Raw genomic sequence first — 22,999 nt, forward strand, 5'->3', positions numbered from 1 at the left:
GTTCAGTGTGTGAAAGGGGGAGTTGGATGGGGTTCAGTGTGTGAGAAAGGGGGAGTTGGATGGGGTTCAGTCTGTGAGAAAGGGGGAGTTGGATGGGGTTCAGTGTGTGAGAAAGGGGGAGTTGGATGGGGTTCAGTGTGTGTGAAAGGGGGAGTTGGATGGGGTTCAGTGTGTGAGAAAGGGGGAGTTGGATGGGGTTCAGTGTGTGAAAGGGGGAGTTGGATGGGGTGCAGTGTGTGTGAAAGGGGGAGTTGGATGGGGTTCAGTGTGTGAGAAAGGGGGAGTTGGATGGGGTTCAGTGTGTGAGAAAGGGGGAGTTTATGGAGTTAGAAATCGGTAGGTGACCATCGAGAGACTTGAACAGTGATATGAGAATTTTATATTTGGGGTGTTACAGGGCCTGTAGCCAATGGAAACTGGAGAGCAGAGGCTTGATGTGTGACTGGAGTTTGGTATAAGATGGAAGGTTGGTCAGGTGAGCGCTGGAACAGTGGACTCCTGTGTTAACAGTGCCATGCATTAGAAAAGAAACACATTTTCCACAGAGTAAGAGTTGTTATTCCACATCAAAAAATGATCAGTATGTGCAAATCTGTTTTAATAAATTAGACAGGTTTAAGAATCTTTTGTAACCACATAATAGTGACTGTAAATTGAAATTTCCTTTCCAATGACTTTTTTTGGCTGTTCTCCAATCTTCTTCCCTGAAGATTATAAAAGTGTTCATAAAATATATGCATAATAAATAGTTATCTTAGGATCCAGACAGTGCAGATGGAGGCCATTCAGCCCTTCGAGTCTGCACCGACCACAATCCCACCCAGGCCGTGTTCCTGTAACCCCTTATATTTACCCTGCTAATCCACTTGAAACTAAGGTTAATTTAGCATGGCCAATCAACCTGATATGCACATCTTTGGACTGTGAGAGGAAACCGGAGCACCCGGAGGAAACCCACGCAGACACGGGGGGAATGTGCAGACTCCGCGCAGACAGTGACCCAAGGCCGGAATTGAACCTGGGTCCCTGGCGTTGTGAGGCAGCAGTGCTAACCGCTGTGCCTCAATTTCCTTTCGGTTGTATTTAATTTGCCAAATGGAAGTTGTCAAGATTAGTCTTTTCCTTGATTTTTCACCCCAAAGGCAGGTAGGCTGCTGATTATTTACTGAACCACAGCTCAGTACCGCGATTTCTTATTACAGGGAAGGTGAGGAGGGAGGTCCCCAGTCTACCTCCTTTGTTGCATTCCTAATGAGTGTTCTTGACAAGGAATCAGTTGCATTACTAACATGCAAACACGTACCAAATAATTTGGAGTGGAGTGCAGATTGTGCCTGTAAAAAGGCTGCATTGACCAACACTAACACTAGGGGGAGTGCTTCTTGCACTGACTGACCCTGGATCCTGTAGTTTTTAAAGTTATTCATTCGTGGGACAGAGGTGTCGCTGGCTGGCCCGCATTTATTGCCCATTCCTAGTTGCCCTTGAGAAGGCAGTGGTGTGCTGAGTCGTTTGCTAGGCCATTTCAGAGGGCAGTTGAGAGTCAACCACATTGCTAAGATGAATGTGTGGCTTGAGGGATGGTGCAAGAGGGAGGGATTCAAATTCCTGGGACATTGGAACTGGTTCTGGGGGAGGTGGGACCAATATAAATCGGACAGTCTGCACTGGGCAGGACAGGAACCAATGTCTTAGGGGGAGTGTTTGCTAATGCAGTTGGGGAGGGTCTAAACTAATATGGCAGGGGGATGGGAACCGATGCAGGAAAGTCAGAGGGAAGTAAAGTGGGGACAGAATCAAAAGGCAGTAAGGGGAAAAGTGGAAGGGAAACCAAAGGCAAAATTCAAAAATCACATTACATCATAATTCTAAGAGGGCAATAAATGCCAAAAAAAAAGCCTGAGGGCGCTGTGTCTCAATGCAAGGAGCATTTGTAATAAGGTGAATGAATTAACTGCGCAGAAAGTTTGCGGAGATGGAGATGATGTAATTGGAATCACGGTGACCTGGCTCCAAGGTGACCAAGGATGAGAAGTCAACATCCAGGGATATTCAATATTCAGGAAAGATAGAGGGAAAGGAAAGGGGGTGGGGTAGTGTTGCTGATTAAAGAGGAGATTCGTGCAATAGTAAGGAAAAACATTAGCCTGGAAGAGTGGAATGTGTATGGGTGCGGAACACCCAAAGGACAAAGAAATGTTAGTGGGAGTTGTGTACAGACCACCGAACAGTAGTAGTGAGGTTGGGGATGACATCAAGCAGAAAATTAGAGATGCGTGCGGTAAGCGTACAGCAGTTATTATGGGTGACTTTAATCTGCATATTGATTGGGCTCACCAAACTGGTAGCAATGCGAAGTGGGAGGAATTCTTGGAATGTATAAGAGATGGTTTTCTCGACCAATATGTCGAGGAACCAACTCGAGAGCAAGCCACCCTAGACTGGGTATTGTGTAATGAGAGAGGATTAATTAGTAACCTTGTGGTGTGAGATCCTTTGGGGAAGAGTGACCATAACATGGTAGAATTCTTCATTAAGATGAAGAGCGACACAGTTAAATCTGAGACCGGGATCCTGAACTTGAGGAAAGCTGACTTTGATGGTTTGAGATGTGCATCGGCTAGGATAAGCTGGCAAAGGATACTTAAGGGGTTGACAGTGGATAGGTAATGGCAGACATTTAAAGAATGCATGGATAAACTTCGACAACTGTCTATCCCTGTCTGGCGAAAGAGTAAAACGGGCTCATCCATGGCTAACAAGGGAAATCAGGGATAGTGTTAAAGCCAAAGAGAAGGCATATAAATTGGCCCAAAAAAGCAGCAAACCTGAGGACTGGGAGAAATTTAAAATTCAGCAGAGAAGGACAAAGGGTTTAACTCGGGAGGGGAAAATAGGGTTCGATTCCGGCCTCGGGTCACTGTCTATATGTAATTTGCACATTCTCCCCGTGTCTGCGTGGGTTTTCTCCAGGTGCTCTGGTTTCTCTCACACTCCAAAGATGCGCGGGTTAGGTTGATTGGCCGTGCTAAATTGCCCCGAGTGTCAGGGAGTAAATAAGTGCAATTATGGGATAGGGCTTGGGTGGGATTGTTGTGGGTGCAAACTTGATGGGCCGAATGGCCTCCTCCTGCACTGTAGTGATTCTATGGTATTGTTACAAACCTCGCTGATGCTGCGTGCATCCCTAAGTGGGAGATGCAAAACCTTGGCAGTGACCCAATGCATCCTTTTATCCCAGAAGAGGTTTTTTAGGCTCTTCTGTATTTTTGTGACAAAGTCCAGTGGGGCTGGGGGATCAAAGTGACCAGCCAGTACCAGAGCATAGCGGCAATCAGCTAGTTATGAGGAATGTTTGACTCCTGTAGGACAGCACTCAGAGCAGTCATGTCCAGCGTCCTGTGACTTTGCCCTCCAGCCAGTTCGCCAGCCAGGATGCCTCAGCCAGACTCAGATGGATTCCCAGATGGAAGAAGGACATTGGTCATTCTCCAAGTGAAGGGCCTGACCTCCTTCAGTAGGGAATCCATCTGCTACTCACTGACTAAGAGTCCAGAACTTTGAAGGGCAGCACGGTGGCACAGTGGGTGGCACAGTGGTTAGCACTGCTACCTCTCAGTGCCAGGGAACCAGGTTCAATTCCCAGCTTAGGTGATTTATTTTTTGTGGAGTTTGCACATTCTCCCATGTTTGTGTGGGTTTCCACCGGATGCTCCGGTTTCCTCCCACAGTCAAAAGATGTGTGGGTTAGGTGGATTGGCCGTGCCAAATTGCCCCTTAGTGTCAGGGGTAAATATGTGGGGTTACGGGGATAGGGCTTGGGTGTGATTGTTGTCAGTGCAGGCTTGAGGGGCCGAATGGCCTCCTTCTTCACTGCAGGGATTCTATGATTCTACCTGACTCCATCACAGCCTCCTTATCTTTTCTACATCCCTCACCCAATCTGCCTTCACTGTCCTCTCTTCCAACACAAATCCAAGCCTACAGTCTCACCTTCAGAGGGGAAATAGTAATTCACTAATGATCCCCAATGCCCCAACCCTGAAAATCTTTCATTGAGTTGCACAGAATCCCCAGGACAGAAACAGTCATGCAGCCCAGCTGGTTAATCCTGATGCTTCTGTTCCACACAGAACCTCCCCCCACAGCGAATATCCTTCTATTACTTTCTTCCTCCTTTTATTTTTCTCATTTCTCACCTTCTCCTTAACTACGTCTTGTAGCAGCTGGCTCCACATTCTCGCCACTCCTTGGATCGAGGAGTTTGTCCTGAATTTCCCACTGAACTAATACATAACATCTTATATGGGGTGGGCACGGTGGCACAGTGGTTAGCCCTGCTGCCTCACAGCTCCAGGGACCCGGGATTCGATTCCCGGCTTGGGTCACTGTCTGTGTGGAGTTTGCACATTCTCCCCGTATCTGCGTGGGTTTCCTCTGGGTTCTCCGGTTTCCTCCCACAGTCCAAAGCTGTGCAGGTTAGGTTGATTGGCCGTGCTAAATTGCCCCTTGTGTTCCAAGATGTGATGGTTAGAGGGATTAGTGGAGTAAATTTGTGTGGGGATAGGGCCTGGGGTGGGATTGTTGTCAGTGCAGACTCGATGGGCCGAATGGCCTCCTCCTGCACTGTAGGGTTTTTATGATATTTAGGGTTTGGAACTGTGAACACTGTCCCACATTTACCCTGTGGGCTAGATTTTATGGTGACAAAATGGGCAAGCTTTCCTATCCCCTCCGCGCCCCCCCCCCCCCACTGCTCCTCTGCCACCATGCCCCTCCCCCACCCAGCAGCAATCAGTCCCCGGTAGGTGAAGACACTATTCTGCTCAGAGAAGATTGCCTTCAGTTCTGAGTGTCAGTGGCTTCACAGTCTTTGTCTCTCCAGCGAGGCAGCAACTTCCCTTTGTGAATTGCTGGCAGTGATGATCAGTTCGAATTGCGTAAGTGGCCACCCTCAAGGTGACTGTGGTCTTAGGGTTAACCCAGGCATCAGTCAGAGACCTTTGTAGCTCACCACTGCACAAAAGGCTGCAATGTCTGAGTGAGCAAGTTACTTCATCTGTCTCACCGCCAGTAATGCTATTCAGGTTCAGAGGGCCAGAGGCATCACGTGTATTGCTGGCTTCAAGTCAAGTTTGAGTAATCTGATTTGATGTTGATTTGATTTATTATTGTCACATATTGTATTGGGGTACAGTGAAAAGTATTGTTTCTTGCGTGCTATACAGACAAAGCATACCATTCATAGAGTACACCAGGAAAAAGGGAAAGAGAGGGTGCAGAATGTAGTGTTACAGTCTTGATTTGATTTGATTTATTATGGTTACATGTATTGATATACTGTGAAAAGTATCCTTTCATGCACTTTATACAGACAAAGCACACCATACATAGGGAAGGAAAGAGTCATAGAGGTTTACAGCATGGAAACAGGCCCTTCGGCCCAACTTGTCTATGCTGCCCTTTTTATTTTAAACCCCTAAGGTAATCCCAATTGCCCGCATTTGGCCCATATCCCTCTATACCCATCTTACCCATGTAACTGTCTAAATGCTTTTTAAAAGACAAAATTGTACCCGCCTCTACTACTACCTCTGGCAGCTTGTTCCAGACATTCACCACCCTCTGTGTGAAAAAATTGCCCCTCTGGACATTTTTGTATCTCTCCCCTCTCACCTTAAACCTATGCCTTCTAGTTTTAGACTCCCCTACATTTGGGAAAAGATATTGACTATCTCGCTGATCTGTGCCCCTCATTATTTTATAGACCTCGATAAGATCACCCCTCAGCCTTCAACACTCCAGCGAAAAAAGTCGCAGTCTATCCAGCCTCTGCTTATAACTCAATCCATCAAGTCTCGGTAGCATCCTAGTAAATCTTTTCTGCACTCTTTCTAGTTTAATAATATCCTTTCTATAATAGGGTGACCAGAACTGTACACAGTATTCCAAGTGTGGCCTTACCAATGTCTTGTACAACTTCAACAAGACGTCCCAAATCCTGTGTTCAATGTTCTGACCGATGAAACCAAGCATGCCGAATGCCTTCTTCACCACTCTGTCCACCTGTGACTCCACTTTCAAGGGGCTATGAGCATGTACCCCTCGATCTCTTTGTTCTGTAACTCTCCCCAACACCCTACCAGAATGTAGTGTTAAAGTCATAGCTAGGGTGTACAGAAAGATCAACTTAATATAAGGTAGGTCCACTCAAAAGTCTGATGGCAGCAGGGAAGAAGCTATTTTTGAGTCGGTTGGACGTGACCTCAGAATTTTGTATCTTATGCACAATGGAAAAGGTGAAGAGAGAATTTCCGGGGTGCGTGGGGTCCTTGATTATGCTGTCTGCTTTTCCGAAGCAGCGGGAAGTGTAGACGGAGTCACTGGCTGGGAGGCTGGTTTGTGTGATCGATTGGGCTTCTTTCAAGATTCCTTATAGTTTCTTGGTCAGAGCAGGAGCCACACCAAGCTGCGATACATCTGGAAATTATGCTTCTTATGATGCATTTGTCATCATCAACATGTGGCCATTTGGGCTCCACTGGCAGAGCCTGGGATAATTGCCAACAATGTCCAACTTGAGTGACCAATGTCAAAGGATCATGTAGGTGTGTGCCCGCCATCCTGGCCGTAGTCAACTTCTAGGTGCCACAGATGTTCTGTCCACCAGCCCAAAGGGAGGGCTGACTTCTTGCAGATGAGAGCTGCCCGCTGAAGAGACGGCTCATGAGCCCGGCTTAGAGATCCTGGGACAGAGGTTGGGATGCGGAATGAAACATGGACCAGGGCCATCACTGGGCAGACAGATTTTGATGCTTGAACCATGCAGGGAGGCTCTTGGCAATTTTCTCCAGCCATGCCTCACAAATCATGATGGTGTGCAGCCCCTTAGACAACTTGGCGCTCGAGAGAGGCGAGGCCTCGGCAGAGGATGACCGAATGGAGTGAGCCTCACCCCCAATGATGAGATTTGGAATGGGCCTAAGATGGTGGAGAAGGAGCCATGTTAATGATGTGTCGAACACGGAGTGGGGCAAGAGGCTTCAACCGAGATACACAGGAATCGCTAAGAATGCAATGTTTTAACGAGGAATGTGGAATTTGTTAAGCAATGACACCTCATTCACTTCTTCCTGACTGCACCAAGGTGGGCTGTGCATGTGCCAAGGCTCATGCACTATCTGAGACCCTTCAGAGAGTCAAAAAAACTCTCTTGATCGCAGTCAGTCAATCCCAATCCGTGGATACCACACAGAGGAAACATAAATACAGGAAAAATAGCAAATATTTGATTTGATTTATTATTGTCACATATATTGGGGTAGATTGTTTCTTGCTCGCGATACTGACAAAAACATTGGACAAAAGCAAATTACAGCGGATGCTGGAATCTGAAACCAAAAGAGAAAACGCTGGAAAATCTCAGCAGGTCTGGCAGCGTCTGAAAGGAGAGAAAAGAGCTGACGTTTCGAGTCCAGATGACCCTTTGTCAAAGCTAAAAGGCATAAAAAGTGGGAGATATTCATATTGCCGGGGGAGGGAATGAAAGATGAGTCATAGTCGCAGAAACCAGGGAAAACCAGGCAGCCCACAGAGAGAATAAAGGGTGTGAATGGCCAAACTGCAGAGAAACTAAAATGGAGATGTTGGGGGAGGAAAATGGATGGGACAGAGATAAGATTTAGAAAAGGAGAAGCAAAGGTGGAGAAAAGGAGAGGGAAGGGGCGTAATGTAGGGGAAAAGAGTGGGAAGAAAAATGAAGAAAGACAATGAAGAAATAAAAGGTAGAGAACGGTAAAAAATTAAATAAAATAGAATTTTTAAAAAGTGGTCGAGGTGGGGTAGAGCAAATTCTCTGAAGTTGTTGAATTCTATGTTGAGACCGGAAGGTTGTAAAGTGCCGAACCGGAAGATGAGATGCTGTTCCTCCAGTTTGCGTTGAGCTTCATTGGAACACTGCAGCAGGGGGAGGGAGGGGGGGAGGAAAATGGATGGGACAGTGAGTACAAGCCCAGTCGATCCAATCTTTCTTCATAAGTCAGTCCTTCCATTCCACCCTGTGGTACCCTACCACTGCCACTCTATTTATTGCCACACTCTTTGCTTCCAGTCTGGAAATTGTATTGAGGATTGCACACAGCAGCATCGTGCAATCATAGGTTGAGATGATTCACGGATTCCCAGGTCACGGCGAGTCTGTGTTCCATGTTTTGTAGATTGCCCGAGATTGCTCCTTTTTTAGGTTATTTGAAGGGGCTGCACTTCAATTTTTAGTCGCACATCAGCACCAAGCTCCGAATCCTCAGTGGGGACGGAGGAGGAGATTATCACTAGCTTGTTGCTGGGCCTGGCCAAGGTCTGACCTGACTGTCTGCTCCTCTACCATGCTTACATTCACAGCCAGGTGGCATTGGAGAGGGAGCACGTAGTGTCTACCTGCACACTTCAGGCCTTCCATGACCAGTGGCACCGAAGGGGTTGGGGTGCATCATTACCCCAGTAATGGTATTTCAGTTGGATTAGTTAAGTTTCCTTTGTTTTATTTTAGTTCCGGTGCCCCACCAGGGGCTGTCACCCCTCTTCAACTTGTTTACTTTATTGATCTTTGTTTTACCCAAATGGGCATATAGAGGAGTCAAAAAATACTGTGGATGCTAAAAATCTGATACAAAAAGAGAAGAAGGCTGGAAAAAACTCAGCAGAGCTGGCAGCATTCCTGGCGACAAAAATAGACTTAATGGGCGGGATTTTACAGCCTGGCTCGACCCAAAGCTGTAAAATTCTGCCTGAGGCCATCAGACCTTTCCAAGATCCACCCCTCGCCGTTCCAATTCCCGTGGCAGTTGGGACGGTAAAATCCCAGCCAATATGTTCAGCCCGTGTTCAATCCACCAGGCGGCACAATGGTTAATGCTGCTGCCTCACAGCCCCAAGGACCCGGGTCACTGTGTGTGTGGAGTCTGCACGTTCTCCCCGTGTCTGCGTGGGTTTCCTCTGGGTGCACCAGTCTCCTCCCACAGTCCAAAGATGTGCAGGTTAGGTGGATTGGCCATGATAAATTGCCCCTTAGTGTCAGGGGGACTAACTAGGGTAAATGCATGGGGTTATGGGGATAGGGCCTGGGTGGGATTGTTGTCAGTGCAGACTCGATGGGCTGAATGGCACTGTAGGGATTCTATGATAAGACTTTTTCAGAGCTGTTTGGCTTCCATATCAATGCAGTTCTCCTGGGTCAACTCACCATCTGATTCCCAATTTCCTCAGTCCAGTCAAAGACATGGACTCAAGCCCCACCCTTGGACATTCATACCCTGGCTTCAGTACACTGCTGAGTGTAGCTTGTCTGTGCACTTACTCAGAAACTGAACTCCAACTTATTGCTGACTCCTTTCCCAAAGCGCGTGAAAATAATGGACCTTTTATCAAACTCCCAGAAAAGTAAAGCTTCTCTTCCAACCAGCTCCCACAGCACAACATGTCACTCGCATGTCATAAGAACATAAGAACTAGGAGCAGGAGAAGGCCATCTGGCCCTCGAGCCTGCCCCGCCATCCAATAAGATCATGGACTTATCATGGACTCAGCTCCACTTACCTGCCCACGCACCATAACCCTTCATTCCTCCACTGTTCAAAAATTTATCTATCCTTGCCTTAAAACATTCAATGAAGTAGCCTCACTCCTTCTCTGGGTAGGGAATTCCACAGATTCATAACCCTTTGGGTGAAGAATTTCCTTCTCAACTCAGCCCTAAATTTGCTATGCCCCCTATTTCTAGTTTCACCCGCCAGTGGAAACAAGATCAAAGCTATGATCCTGGAAACTGTGGACCATTTTCGGTACCTTAGAAACCTCCTCCTGACAAAAGAGAGATGAAATTCATCACCACCTCCAATGTGCCAGATCAACCTTTGGTTTACTGAGAAACCTGAGTGTAAGGTCATGGTTTAACAAGCAGCAGTGATTCCCGCAATCCTGGCTGGAATTTTCCAATGTCGTGTGCCCCGCCGTCGTTGCCAGCGAGAAGAGAATTTGACGGTTGGCCAAATCCCCATTCATTGCAGCGGGACTGGAGAATCCCAGCCATGGACGAGGAGGTTGGAGAATTCCAGCCCTAATACGCTTCAAAGACTTGGTTACATGCTTGAGCCACACTTAGCTTCATGCAGGAGTCTCCAAGAGTGTTATCCCAAGCCCAGGTACCTTCAGTTGTTTCATCAATGACCACACCTTCAATGTTAAGTCAGAAAGTGAGGTTCTTTCCTGATGTTCATCCTTCAATACCATTATCCCAACCAAACTCATCCCCAAACTCCATACTCTAGGGCTCGGATCCTCCGTCTGTGACTGGACAGAATTCCTAACCCACAGACCGCAATCAGTAAGAATAGGCAACAACACCTTCTCCACAATTATCCTCAACATCGGTGCCCCACAAGGCTGTGTCCTCAGCCCCTTACTATACTCCTTATACACTTATGACTATGTGGCAAAATTTAGCTCCAACTCCATTTTCAAGTTTGCTGATGGCACCACTGTACTGGGTCAGATCTCAAATAATGATGAGACGGAGTACAGGAGTGAGAGAATCTAATGGAAATGGTCGAGAGCTTCAAGTTTCTAGGTATCCAGATCACCAACTACCAGTCCTGGTCCCTCCAGACCCACCTTACAGTTAAGAAAGCCCACCAATGCCTCAACTTTCTCACGAGGCTAAGGAAATTTGGCATGACTCTCACCAATTTTTACAGATGCACCCTTTACGGATGTATCACAGCTTGGTATGGCTCCTGCTCTGCCCAAGACCGCAAGGAACTAAAAAGGATTGTGAACGTAGCCCAGTCCATCACTCAAACCAGCCTCCCATCCATTGATTCTGTCTCCAATTCCCACTGCCTTGGAAAAGCAGCCAGCATAATCAAAGGACCCCACGCACCCCGGACATGCTCTCTTCCGCCTGCTTCCATTGGGAAAAAGATACAAAAGCCTGAGCACACGTTCTAACCGACTCGAGAACAGCTTCTTCCCTGCTGCCATCAGGCTTTTGAATGGACCTACCTTATATGAAGTTAATCTTTACACCCTAGCTATGACTGCAACACTATATTCTGCACTCTCTCCTTTCCTTCTCCCCTATGTACTCTATGAACGATATGTTTTGTCTGTATAGCACGCAAGAAACAATACTTTTCACTATATCCCAATACGTGTGACAATAATAAATCAAATCAGATCAAGATGTTCAATTCTATTCGCAATGCCTTCCTGCAATCAGACCAAAATAATGTCAGCCTCAAGTGTGTTAGTGCAACATTTTCAATCAGGCTCTTAAACATTGGAATCAGGTGTTATCAGTTTATTGAATAAACAGTACAGGCAAATAAGTACTTAACTGCACCCCCCACACCCATGATCTGATTGAAGTTTCAAAAGTGTCACAGTTCTGAGGTCTGTATCTTGGGCCATTTTTTGAATCCAAATACTCAACAGGGACAATTCTCCCAGTGCCCTTATGTCATCATACATAAGTTAAAAAAGTGTATAAATTTTTCATAAAGTATATAAAAGTTATAAAGTATATAAAAGTTTCAACACGCTTCTCCATAGGAGAATTTAATTGACTTTTCCAAGATCAAAAATTTCAGTTTTCCTTTTTTTTAAAAATCATCTCCACTTTTGTTGAACTAACGTGATTACTGTGTCATGTTTACAGACTCACCATCACATATTAGTGCTATTCAAACAAGTGAAACCATCAATTACACACAAACAAAATTGCAAGCTTGTCTTTGCTTCTTTTTTTCATTTGAACCAGTTGAAAAGAACACATGCGGAGATGGTTTGCAGCGCTAAACAAGTTTTACACTTTCAATGTTTTCACACTGTTGTGGGAGAATCGTTAAGACTGTCAGATTGCAGAAGTTCAAGAGCTCGGTTCACTGCAAACTTCTCAGGGGCAATGAGGAATCCTAAATAAAGCCGGCTTTGTCAGTGTTGTACAGCAATGCAGTCAGCTCACTTGTATAGCAAAGATAAAAGGTTGCCGCACGGTGCGTTACTTAACCAGTTGGTCGAGCTTTATTAGATAGGTGTTGCTTGCTAGGGACGGCACGGTGGTTAGCACTGCTGCCTCACAGTGCCAGGGACCCGGGTTCAATTCCCGGCTTGAGTCATTATCTGTGCAGAGTCTGCACATTCTGTCTGTGGATTTCATTCCACAGTCCAGATGACATGCTGGTTAGGTGCATTGGCCATGCAAAATTCTCCCTCAGTATACCCGGAGTGTGGCGACGAGGGGATTTTCACAGTAACTTCAATGCAGTGTTAATGCAAGCCTACTTGTGACGCTAATAAATAGACTAACCTAAACTGCTTAGAGTCCAGGATGGGAGAGAGGGAACACACCGCAAATGTCTCTGATGGCGTCACCACAAGTCACGTGACTAATCAGAGACGCATTTGTTTACAATAATAGTGATCCATGCCCACATCCTGAGAATAAATAATAACAAAAATAGTTGCTTATGATCTCAGTGTAACTAGTGATAGAAGATAAATACTGCCTTTATCTCAGTGTAAACAGTGATAGACAATAAATACTGCCTTGCTCACATTAACCATAAAAATACAAAAAGCATTCCAAAAGCTTATACAAAATAAAATCCGTAAAAAAATAAATACTGAGAAATGAAAACAGTTATAATAAAATGCTTCTCTTGAATCATGCATAATATTCAGTAAGGCCACCCCATAAGACAAATACAACTTTTGTAAAACACATCAAGTTTGGCAAGTACCCAAATCATTTAAAGCAGAACATTCACAGATCTTCGGGCGGGATTTTCCAGCCACGCCCACCCCAAAGCTGAGAAATCCCAAGGGCAATGAACCTTTGCAGGGTCTTTCTTCTTGAACATATTCAAGGCTGAAGGCAGCAGATGAGTTAACAAAGGGTACGGGGAGCAAGCAGGAACGTGGAATTAAGGCCAAATCAGATCAGTCACGATCTTATCAAATGGTGGAACAGTCACAATGGGCCAAATGTCCCACTAAGATTCCTACTTCATGATTTCCCAGGAGGGAAGAAATTAAAAATGACATTCAAGGACATAAAATTTTCAGCTTTGCAGTCACGATATTCTGATGAGCCACTTGCATGGCAAAGCCACACAAATCAAACAAGATCTCAGAAAATTCTACCGCATGAAGAAGCGCCGTTTGCAGTTGTTGAAATTTAAAGTTCAAAATAGATTCTTTATTGACAGATCTTCCTCAATATATGGCAGTTCATCAATGGGAAAAATGCTCTTTGATACTCAGCAATTCTTCACTGCAAAGTGTTTTTCCAATATATAGCAATTCTCCACCAGGAACAGTGTTTTCAATATACAGCAACTCTTCAGTGGGGGTGTTTTTGTATATACATCAATTCTTCACTGGGGACAGTGTTTTTCAATATACAGCAATTCTTTACTGGGGACGGTGGTTTTCAATATACAGCAATTCATCACTCAGGACAGTGGTTTTCAATATACAGCAATTCTTCACTGGGGACAGTGATCCTCAATATACAGCAATTCTTTACTGGGGACGGTGGTTTTCAATATACAGCAATTCATCACTCAGGACGGTGGTTTTCAATATACAGCAATTCTTCACTGGGGACAGTGATCCTCAATATACAGCAATTCTTCACTGGGGACAGTGATCCTCAATATACAGCAATTCTTCACTGGGGACAGTGATCCTCAATATACAGCAATTCTTCACTGGGGACAGTGATCCTCAATATACAGCAATTCTTCACTGGGGACAGTGTTTTTCAATATACAGCAATTCTTCACTGCGGACAGTGTTTTTCAATATACAGCAATTCTTCACTGGGGACAGCGTTTTTCAATATACATCAATTCTTCACTGGGAACAGTGGTTTTCAACATGCAGCAATTTTTCACTGGGGACAGTGATCCTCAATATACAGCAATTCTTCACTGGGGACAGTGATCCTCAATATACAGCAATTCTTCACTGGGGACAGTGTTTTCAATATACAGCAATTCTTCACTGGGGACAGTGATCCTCAATATACAGCAATTCTTCCCTGGGGACAGTGATCCTCAATATACAGCAATTCTTCCCTGGGAACAGTGATCCTCAATATACAGCAATTCTTCACTGGGGACAGTGTTTTTCAATATACAGCAATTCTTCCCTGGGAACAGTGATCCTCAATATACAGCAATTCTTCACTGGGGACAGTGTTTTTCAATATACAGCAATTCTTCACTGGGGACAGTGATCCTCAATATACAGCAATTCTTCACTGGGGACAGTGTTTTCCAATATACAGCAATTCTTCACTGGGGACAGTGATCCTCAATATACAGCAATTCTTCACTGGGGACAGTGATCCTCAATATACAGCAATTCTTCACTGAGAACAGTGATCCTCAATATACAGCAATTCTTCACTGTGAACAGTGTTTTTCAATATACAGCAATTCTTCACTGGGAACAGTGTTTTTCAATATACAGCAATTCTTCCCTGGGAACAGTGGTTTTCAATATACAGCAATTCTTCACTGGGGACAGTGATCCTCAATATACAGCAATTCTTCACTGAGAACAGTGATCCTCAATATACAGCAATTCTTCACTGTGAACAGTGTTTTTCAATATACAGCAATTCTTCACTGGGAACAGTGTTTTTCAATATACAGCAATTCTTCCCTGGGAACAGTGGTTTTCAATATACAGCAATTCTTCACTGGGGACAGTGATCCTCAATATACAGCAATTCTTCACTGGGGACAGCGTTTTTCAATATACATCAATTCTTCACTGGGAACAGTGGTTTTCAACATGCAGCAATTCTTCACTGGGGACAGTGATCCTCAATATACAGCAATTCTTCACTGGGGACAGTGTTTTCAATATACAGCAATTCTTCACTGGGGACAGTGATCCGCAATATACAGCAATTCTTCCCTGGGGACAGTGATCCTCAATATACAGCAATTCTTCACTGGGGACAGTGTTTTCAATATACAGCAATTCTTCACTGGGGACAGTGATCCTCAATATACAGCAATTCTTCACTGGGGACAGTGTTTTCAATATACAGCAATTCTTCACTGGGGACAGTGATCCTCAATATACAGCAATTCTTCACTGGGGACAGCGTTTTTCAATATACATCAATTCTTCACTGGGAACAGTGGTTTTCAACATGCAGCAATTCTTCACTGGGGACAGTGATCCTCAATATACAGCAATTCTTCACTGGGGACAGTGTTTTCAATATACAGCAATTCTTCACTGGGGACAGTGATCCGCAATATACAGCAATTCTTCCCTGGGGACAGTGATCCTCAATATACAGCAATTCTTCACTGGGGACAGTGTTTTCAATATACAGCAATTCTTCACTGGGGACAGTGATCCTCAATATACAGCAATTCTTCACTGGGGACAGTGTTTTCAATATACAGCAATTCTTCACTGGGGACAGTGATCCGCAATATACAGCAATTCTTCCCTGGGGACAGTGATCCTCAATATACAGCAATTCTTCACTGGGGACAGTGTTTTCAATATACAGCAATTCTTCACTGGGGACAGTGATCCTCAATATACAGCAATTCTTCACTGGGGACAGTGATCCGCAATATACAGCAATTCTTCCCTGGGGACAGTGATCCTCAATATACAGCAATTCTTCACTGGGGACAGTGTTTTCAATATACAGCAATTCTTCACTGGGGACAGTGATCCTCAATATACAGCAATTCTTCACTGGGGACAGTGGTTTTCAATATACAGCAATTCTTCACTGGGGACAGTGATCCTCAATATACAGCAATTCTTCACTGGGGACAGTGTTTTCAATATACAGCAATTCTTCACTGGGGACAGTGATCCTCAATATACAGCAATTCTTCCCTGGGGACAGTGATCCTCAATATACAGCAATTCTTCCCTGGGAACAGTGATCCTCAATATACAGCAATTCTTCACTGGGGACAGTGTTTTTCAATATACAGCAATTCTTCACTGGGGACAGTGATCCTCAATATACAGCAATTCTTCACTGGGGACAGTGTTTTTCAATATACAGCAATTCTTCACTGGGGACAGTGATCCTCAATATACAGCAATTCTTCACTGGGGACAGTGTTTTTCAATATACAGCAATTCTTCACTGGGGACAGTGTTTTTCAATATACAGCAATTCTTCACTGGGGACAGTGTTTTTCAATATACAGCAATTCTTCACTGGGGACAGTGATCCTCAATATACAGCAATTCTTCACTGGGGACAGTGATCCTCAATATACAGCAATTCTTCACTGAGAACAGTGATCCTCAATATACAGCAATTCTTCACTGTGAACAGTGTTTTTCAATATACAGCAATTCTTCACTGGGAACAGTGTTTTTCAATATACAGCAATTCTTCACTGGGAACAGTGTTTTTCAATATACAGCAATTCTTCACTGGGGACAGTGTTTTTCAATATACAGCAATTCTTCACTGAGAACAGTGATCCTCAATATACAGCAATTCTTCACTGGGGACAGTGTTTTTCAATATACAGTAATTCTTCACTGGAGACAGTGTTTTTCAATATACAGCTATTCGTCACTCTGTACAGTGTTTTTCAATATACAGCTATTCGTCACTCTGTACAGTGTTTTTCAATATACAGCAATTCTTCACTGGGAACAGTGTTCCTCAACGTACACCGATTTTCCTGATTCAATATCACTCTTCAGTGGGACTTTGCTGCTGGGATTAGATGATGGTCCAGTCATCTCCTGCTGAACAAAAGATTGAAAAAAGAACATGAGTTGTCATGTTTGCAAACAGCGAAATAGGAATGCACGAAATGGGAATGCACCTGACAATCCATTGCTTCAGCCAGTTACTGCCACTGAATTTATTACCTATTCTGACTATTCCCCCATTTACCCCCAATTTTCCAGTCCTTTCCTACCTCCATAACTGACTCTTCCATCATCCTACATCAATTCAACACTTTCCATTTTCCTGACCCTAACCATCTCTTTGTGAGAACGTGCAAACCCTAAAAAGACAATCACCCAAGGCCGGAATTGAACCCAGGTTCCTGGCGTTGTGAGGCAGCAGTGCTAACCACTTTGCCACTGTGCCGCCCCCTTTCCATTCCAGCCATTCACAACTTATCAAGTCACATGTTTCATTTCTTTACTTTCACCTTTATCATTTGTTCTGTAATAAAAACAGAAAATACTGTAGATGGTCAGCACTGAGCTTGTACATTCTCCCCGTGTCTTCGTGGGTTTCCTATGGGTGCTCCAGTTTCTTCCCACACTCCAAAGATATGCAGTTTTGGTGATTAACCATGCTAAATTGCCCCTTAGTATCGGGGGGCTAACAGAGTAAATATGTGGGGTTACGAGGATAGAGCCTGGCTGGGATTGTTGTCGGTGCAGGCTCGATGGGCCGAATGGCCTCCTTCCGCACTGGAGGGATTCTATGATTTTATTCCCAGCATCTGCAGCATTTTGCCTTGGAAAGTAAAAGGTTGACTTTTTTTTAAAAAATCTGCAAGTAGGAACTTTAATTAATAACATCCACTTGACTCTTTAAAAGATGCCTTCAATTGAATTTTTTTTTAGACATGAATAATTCTTATTATTCAAGTTTGCAGTATAAACCTTCAAGCAGTTTGGTTTTCACAATAAATATTATTATGGACTAGTCAGTAATACAGTTATTGAAATCCTCTCTATAAAGGCAGAACGTTTGAGTATCCTCGCGTTTCCTAAGTTTAGTCACTTTTCAAGAGTAAATTCATTGCAACTTGATAAAGACAAATTAGTTCTAAATTTTTAACTGGCATTAAACTCAAGAATATTAATATAATCTTGTACATTTTTCCCTCAAGCAGGGTTTACTTTCATTGCTCTATAAAATATTGACAAAACTTTGTAAAAATAATCCTCCCATCTGTGTGTCACCAAAATCAAACAACACAGCATGCAGTCAATGTTGGAATGTAACCAGTGACAACTTTGTATTGGAGGTAATGTGACCAATGGTAACAAGCTGTAAGGGTCAGCTGACCCAATAAACCATGGAACCAATTGCAGAATGATGTGATAGTCAGCTGACTCACTATAAATAAGAACCTGTTGGGAATTGTGGATTGGCCGAGGGCGAGGCCACAGGTTTGGAGTAATGAAGTTTCTTTATTAAACCCTTTCTTTGATTTATAAGTTGGAGTACGTTTTGGCATATTTTATTGTCTGCATTTGAAGAGTTCCTTCCGAAGAAAGTCAACACTGTGGCCATCCATACTTTTGGCTCAATTTCCTCATTCTCCATTAAAAAAATACTCACCAACAGCAAAATGGGTGGCACTGTGGCACATGGGCATCATGATGCCACATAGGCGGCACAGTGGTTACCACTGCTGCCTCACAGCACCAGAGGCCCAGCTTCGATTCCCGGCTTGGGTCTCTGTCTGTGCGGAGTCTGCACATTCTCCCCCTGTCTGCTTGGGTTTCCTCCCACAGTCTGAAAGATGTGCTGGTTAGGTGCACTGGACGTGTTAAATTCTCTGTCAGTGTACCCGAACAGGCACCGGAGTGTGGCAACTATGAGATTTTCGCAGTAACTTCATTGCAGTGTTAACATAAGCCTACTTGTGACACGAATAAATAAACTTTTAAAAAATATATAATTGTATCACCATTTCTGACTACAATAAAGGAATGAACGGTTTACAGAACGGTTCAAAGCAACAGATGAATTTCTAACTGATCACTTGTGTTTGGTTCCAATACTTACAATCCTCTCAGCCTCAGCATTGTTTCCATCGGTCTGTTTGGTGCATGTTTTACCTGCTGATGGTGAACAAATACAAGGAGTGATATCAATGAGAAAATCAACTAAGCAAAAGTTTTCAATAAATAGACCATTAATTAGCCCATAAATTATTTCGCAGAGCTAGTCAGCCTTTAATTTTTAACCAGGTGGTGTGCCAAGGTTTAACAAGTCATAGGAAATTCCATTGTTCATGATAATATTAACCTATTTATTTCAAATGCTCTAAAGTAACATAGGAATTCCATAGAAATATATTAAAAACTGGAGGATCGCCTGCCATCACCAGATGGCAGGCCTGTCATGTGAGGAGAGACTAAGTCGGTTAGAATTCTATTCACTGGTGTTTAGAAGAGTGAGGAGGCATCTCATAGAAACTTATAAAATTCTAACAGGGTTAGACAGGGTAGATTCAGAAAGAATGATCCCAATGGTGGGGGAGTCCAGAACTAGGGGTCATAGTTTGAGGATAAGAGGTAAACCTCTTAGGACTGAGGTGAGGAGAAATTTCTTCACCCAGAGTGTGGCGAATGTGTGGAATTCACTACCATTGAATGTATTTGAGGCCAAAACGTTGTCTGATTTCAAGAAATTAGATATAGCTCTTGGGTAAAAGGGATCAAGGGATATGGGAGAAAAGGGGGGAATCAGGATATTGAATTCGATGATCAGCCATGATCAAAATAAATGGTGCAGCAGGCTCAAAGGGCCAAATGGCCTACTTCTGCTTCTAGTTTTCTATGTTGCCATCATTTCAAAACTCAGCAATGTTGTCCTTTGATCTTAGGGTAATAAGAAAATAGAACTGAGACAGTCAAAATAAGTGAATGTGGCAAGAAAAAGTGAAGGTGACTGATTGGTCTTGTGCAAAGACAAGTAAAATATGAACAAAAGTTTTTCTGTAATGAATGGAGGTAGGGTGGCACAGTGGTTAGCACTGCTGCCTCACAGCACCAGGGACCTGGTTCAATTCCGGCCGACAGTGTGTGTGGAGTTTGCACGTTCTCCCCGTGTCTGCGTGGGTTTACTAAGGGTGCTCTGGTTTCCTCCTACACTCCAAAGATGTGTGGGTTAGGTGGATTGGCCATGCTGAACTGACCCTTAGTGTCAGGGGGACTAGCATGGTAAATACGTGAGGTTACGCGGATAGGGCCTGGCTGGAATTGTTGTTGGTGCAGAATGTTGGACCCCCTTGGAGGACGAGAGGGGGGATTTAATAGTGGGAAATAAGGAAATGGCTGAAGCTTTAAATAAGTTTTTTGTGTCGGTCTTCACGGTGGAAGACACCAATTGTTTACCGAATATTAACGATAGAGGGTTGGTAGGAGGAGAGGTACTCAATACAATTAATGTTACCAGGGAGGCAGTGCTTGGTAGACTAACGGGACTGAAGGTGGACAAGTCCCCGGGCCCGGATGGAATGCATCCCAGGGTACTGAAAGAATTGCCAGAGGTAATAGCGGATGCGTTAGTGGTTATTTATCAAAATTCATTGGATTCTGGGGTAGTGCCGGCGGATTGGAAAACGGCTAATGTTACGCCGCTGTTTAAAAAAGGAAATAGACAAAAGGCGGGTAACTACAGGCCGGTTAGCTGAACGTCTGTAGTTGGGAAAATGCTAGAATCCATCATTAAAGAAGAAATAGCAGGCCATCTGGATAAGAATGGTTCGATTAAGCAGACGCAGCATGGATTCATGAGGGGAAAGTCATGCCTGACGAACATGTTGGATTTTTATGAAGATGTGACTAGTGCGGTTGACGGAGGGGAACCGGTGGATGCGGTGTTTTTGGATTTCCAAAAGGCGTTTGATAAGGTACCTCACAAAAGGTTGCTGAAGAAGATTGGGTCACACGGAGTTGGGGGTAGGGTGTCAGCGTGGATTGGCTATCCGACAGGAAGCAGAGAGTCGGAATAAATGGGTGCTTTTCTGGTTGGCAGATGGTAACTAGTGGCGTGCCGCAGGGATCGGTACTGGGGCCTCAACTATTTACCATTTATATAGACGATCTGGAGGAGGGGACTGAGTGTAGGGTAACAAAGTTTGCAGACGACACAAAGATAAGTGGAAAAGTGAACTTGGCTATTCCGCACACATGAGGACGGCCTAAACCGAGATGTTGGATTTATGTCACATTATCAGTAAGCCCAACAGCTTGCCTCCTGGGCTTGTAGAATCTCACTAGCTGTTCTGTCTGGAGACAATACACATTTCTTTAACCTGTGTTTAATGTTCCCTCCACCCACATTGTCTGTACCTTTAAGACCTGGCTGGCGGTAGGATTTGCATTCTAATCAGTATTCTGCAACTTGATTTTGTCTGTTTGCACTGTTTGAGAGCACATTTCCACTCCATCTGACGAAGGAGCAGTGCTCCGAAAGCTTATGGTATTTGCTACCAAATAAACCTGTTGGACTTTAACCTGGTGTTGTGAGACTTCTTACTGTGTTCACCCCAGTCCAACGTCGGCATCTCCACATCATTGCTGCATCTGTACAGGGCTTTGGTGAGGCCGCAGCTGGAATACTGTGTGCAGTATTGGTCCCCTTATTTGCGGAAGGATATATTGGCCTTGGAGGGAGTGCAGAGAAGGTTCACCAGGTTGATACCAGAGATGAGGGGGTGTTGATTATGAGGAGAGACTGAGCAGATTGGGTTTGTACTCGTTGGAATTTAGAAGGCTGAGGGGGGATCTTATAGAGACCTATAAGATAATGAAGGGGCTGGATAGGGTAGAGGTGGAGAGATTCTTTCCACTTAGAAAGGAAACTAGAACTAGAGGGCACAGCCTCAAAATAAAGGGGGGTCAGTTTAGGACAGAGTTGAGGAGGAACTTCTTCTCTCAGAGGGTGGTGAATCTCTGGAATTCTCTGCCCACTGAAGTGGTGGAGGCTACTTCGTTGAATATGTTTAAATCACGGATAGATGGATTCCTGATCGGTAAGGGAATTAGGGGTTATGTGGATCAGGCGGGTAAGTGGAACTGATCCACTTCAGATCAGCCATGATCTTATTGAATGGCGGGGCAGGCTCGAGGGGCTAGATGGCCTACTCCTGCTCCTATTTCTTATGTTATGTTCTGATGTTCTTATGTTCAGACGCGATGGGTCAAATGGCCACCTTCTCCACTGTCGAGATTCTAATATTCTACGAGTGAACATTCCATTACATGTTGAAACAATGTTAAATATATACGCCATGTAATCACTTTTTCATTCACAAAAATTAATTACCAATAATATTGATTTTGTTATTGCTAGATTCAAGGAAGGGAAGACATTTCTGAACTGTGGTCAGAAGAACTTCCTTGATTAGTGTGTCTAGCCTAACTGAAGAGGAGGCATTGCTGGATCCAGGGATGGGAAATGAGGTGGGTAAATAGACCAATGTGGGAACATCTGGTTAAGAGTGACCACGTATCTTAAGGTTTATCTTGGTAAGCGACAAATCAAATATAGAACATCTAATTTGGAGCATAATTTCATTATGATGAGAAGGAATCGAGCCAGGATAGAATGGAACGACATAAAAGACTGATTAACAAAGTCAAGGCTTATGGACTGGAGGAATAAGAATGGAGCCAGATGAGAGCCACCACACCCAGCTGGGCAACAGTGCATTGCGGGTTAGTGGGGCGGCACGGTGGTACAGTGATTAGCACTGCTGCCTCACAGCGCCAGGGACCCGGGTTCGATTCCCGGCTTGGGTCACTGTCTGTGTGGAGTTTGCAAATTCTCCCTGTGTCTGCGTGGGTTTCCTCCGGGTGCTCCGGTTTCCTCCCACAGTCTGAAAGACATGTTGGTTTGGTGCATTGACTCAAACAGGCGCCATAGTGTGATGACTAAGGGAATTTAACTGCAATGAAGTTACTGTGAACGTCAGCTTGAGATTAATGAATAAACCTTTTTTTTCTTTTTAACTACGTCAAAGGCTGCAGACAGGTTGAGAAGAACAAGAGTCATACAGTGCAGAAAAGGACCTTTGGCTCATCGAGTCTGCGAGAGGAAAAAGTTTACACGTGTCACAGTCACGTAGGATGTCATCTTTTACATTGGTGGGAGCCATTTTGTGCTGCGTTGGGACAGAAACCTGATTGGAGGGATTCAAAGATGGGAGGTCACGGAAAG

At 44.3% G+C, this 22,999-nt stretch overlaps 1 protein-coding gene across 3 annotated transcripts in view; it reads right to left on the reverse strand.

The window, feature by feature from the left end:
* Positions 1 to 16,381: 16,381 nt before the first annotated feature.
* LOC144497831 (uncharacterized) overlaps positions 16,382 to 22,999 on the reverse strand; it is a 34,396-nt gene continuing 27,778 nt past the window's right edge. For all 3 annotated transcript variants that reach the window (XM_078219273.1, XM_078219272.1, XM_078219271.1), the window contains 2 exons: positions 18,836 to 18,891; positions 16,382 to 16,821 (listed from right to left, as the gene is read on the reverse strand). In XM_078219273.1, the coding sequence (XP_078075399.1) occupies positions 16,717 to 16,821; positions 18,836 to 18,891 (161 nt within the window). In that variant the 3' untranslated portion in view covers positions 16,382 to 16,716. The remainder of the gene's footprint in view (positions 16,822 to 18,835; positions 18,892 to 22,999) is intronic.

This window comes from Mustelus asterias, chromosome 8, assembly GCF_964213995.1.
Source record: "Mustelus asterias chromosome 8, sMusAst1.hap1.1, whole genome shotgun sequence".
NCBI classification, from domain to species: domain Eukaryota; kingdom Metazoa; phylum Chordata; class Chondrichthyes; order Carcharhiniformes; family Triakidae; genus Mustelus; species Mustelus asterias.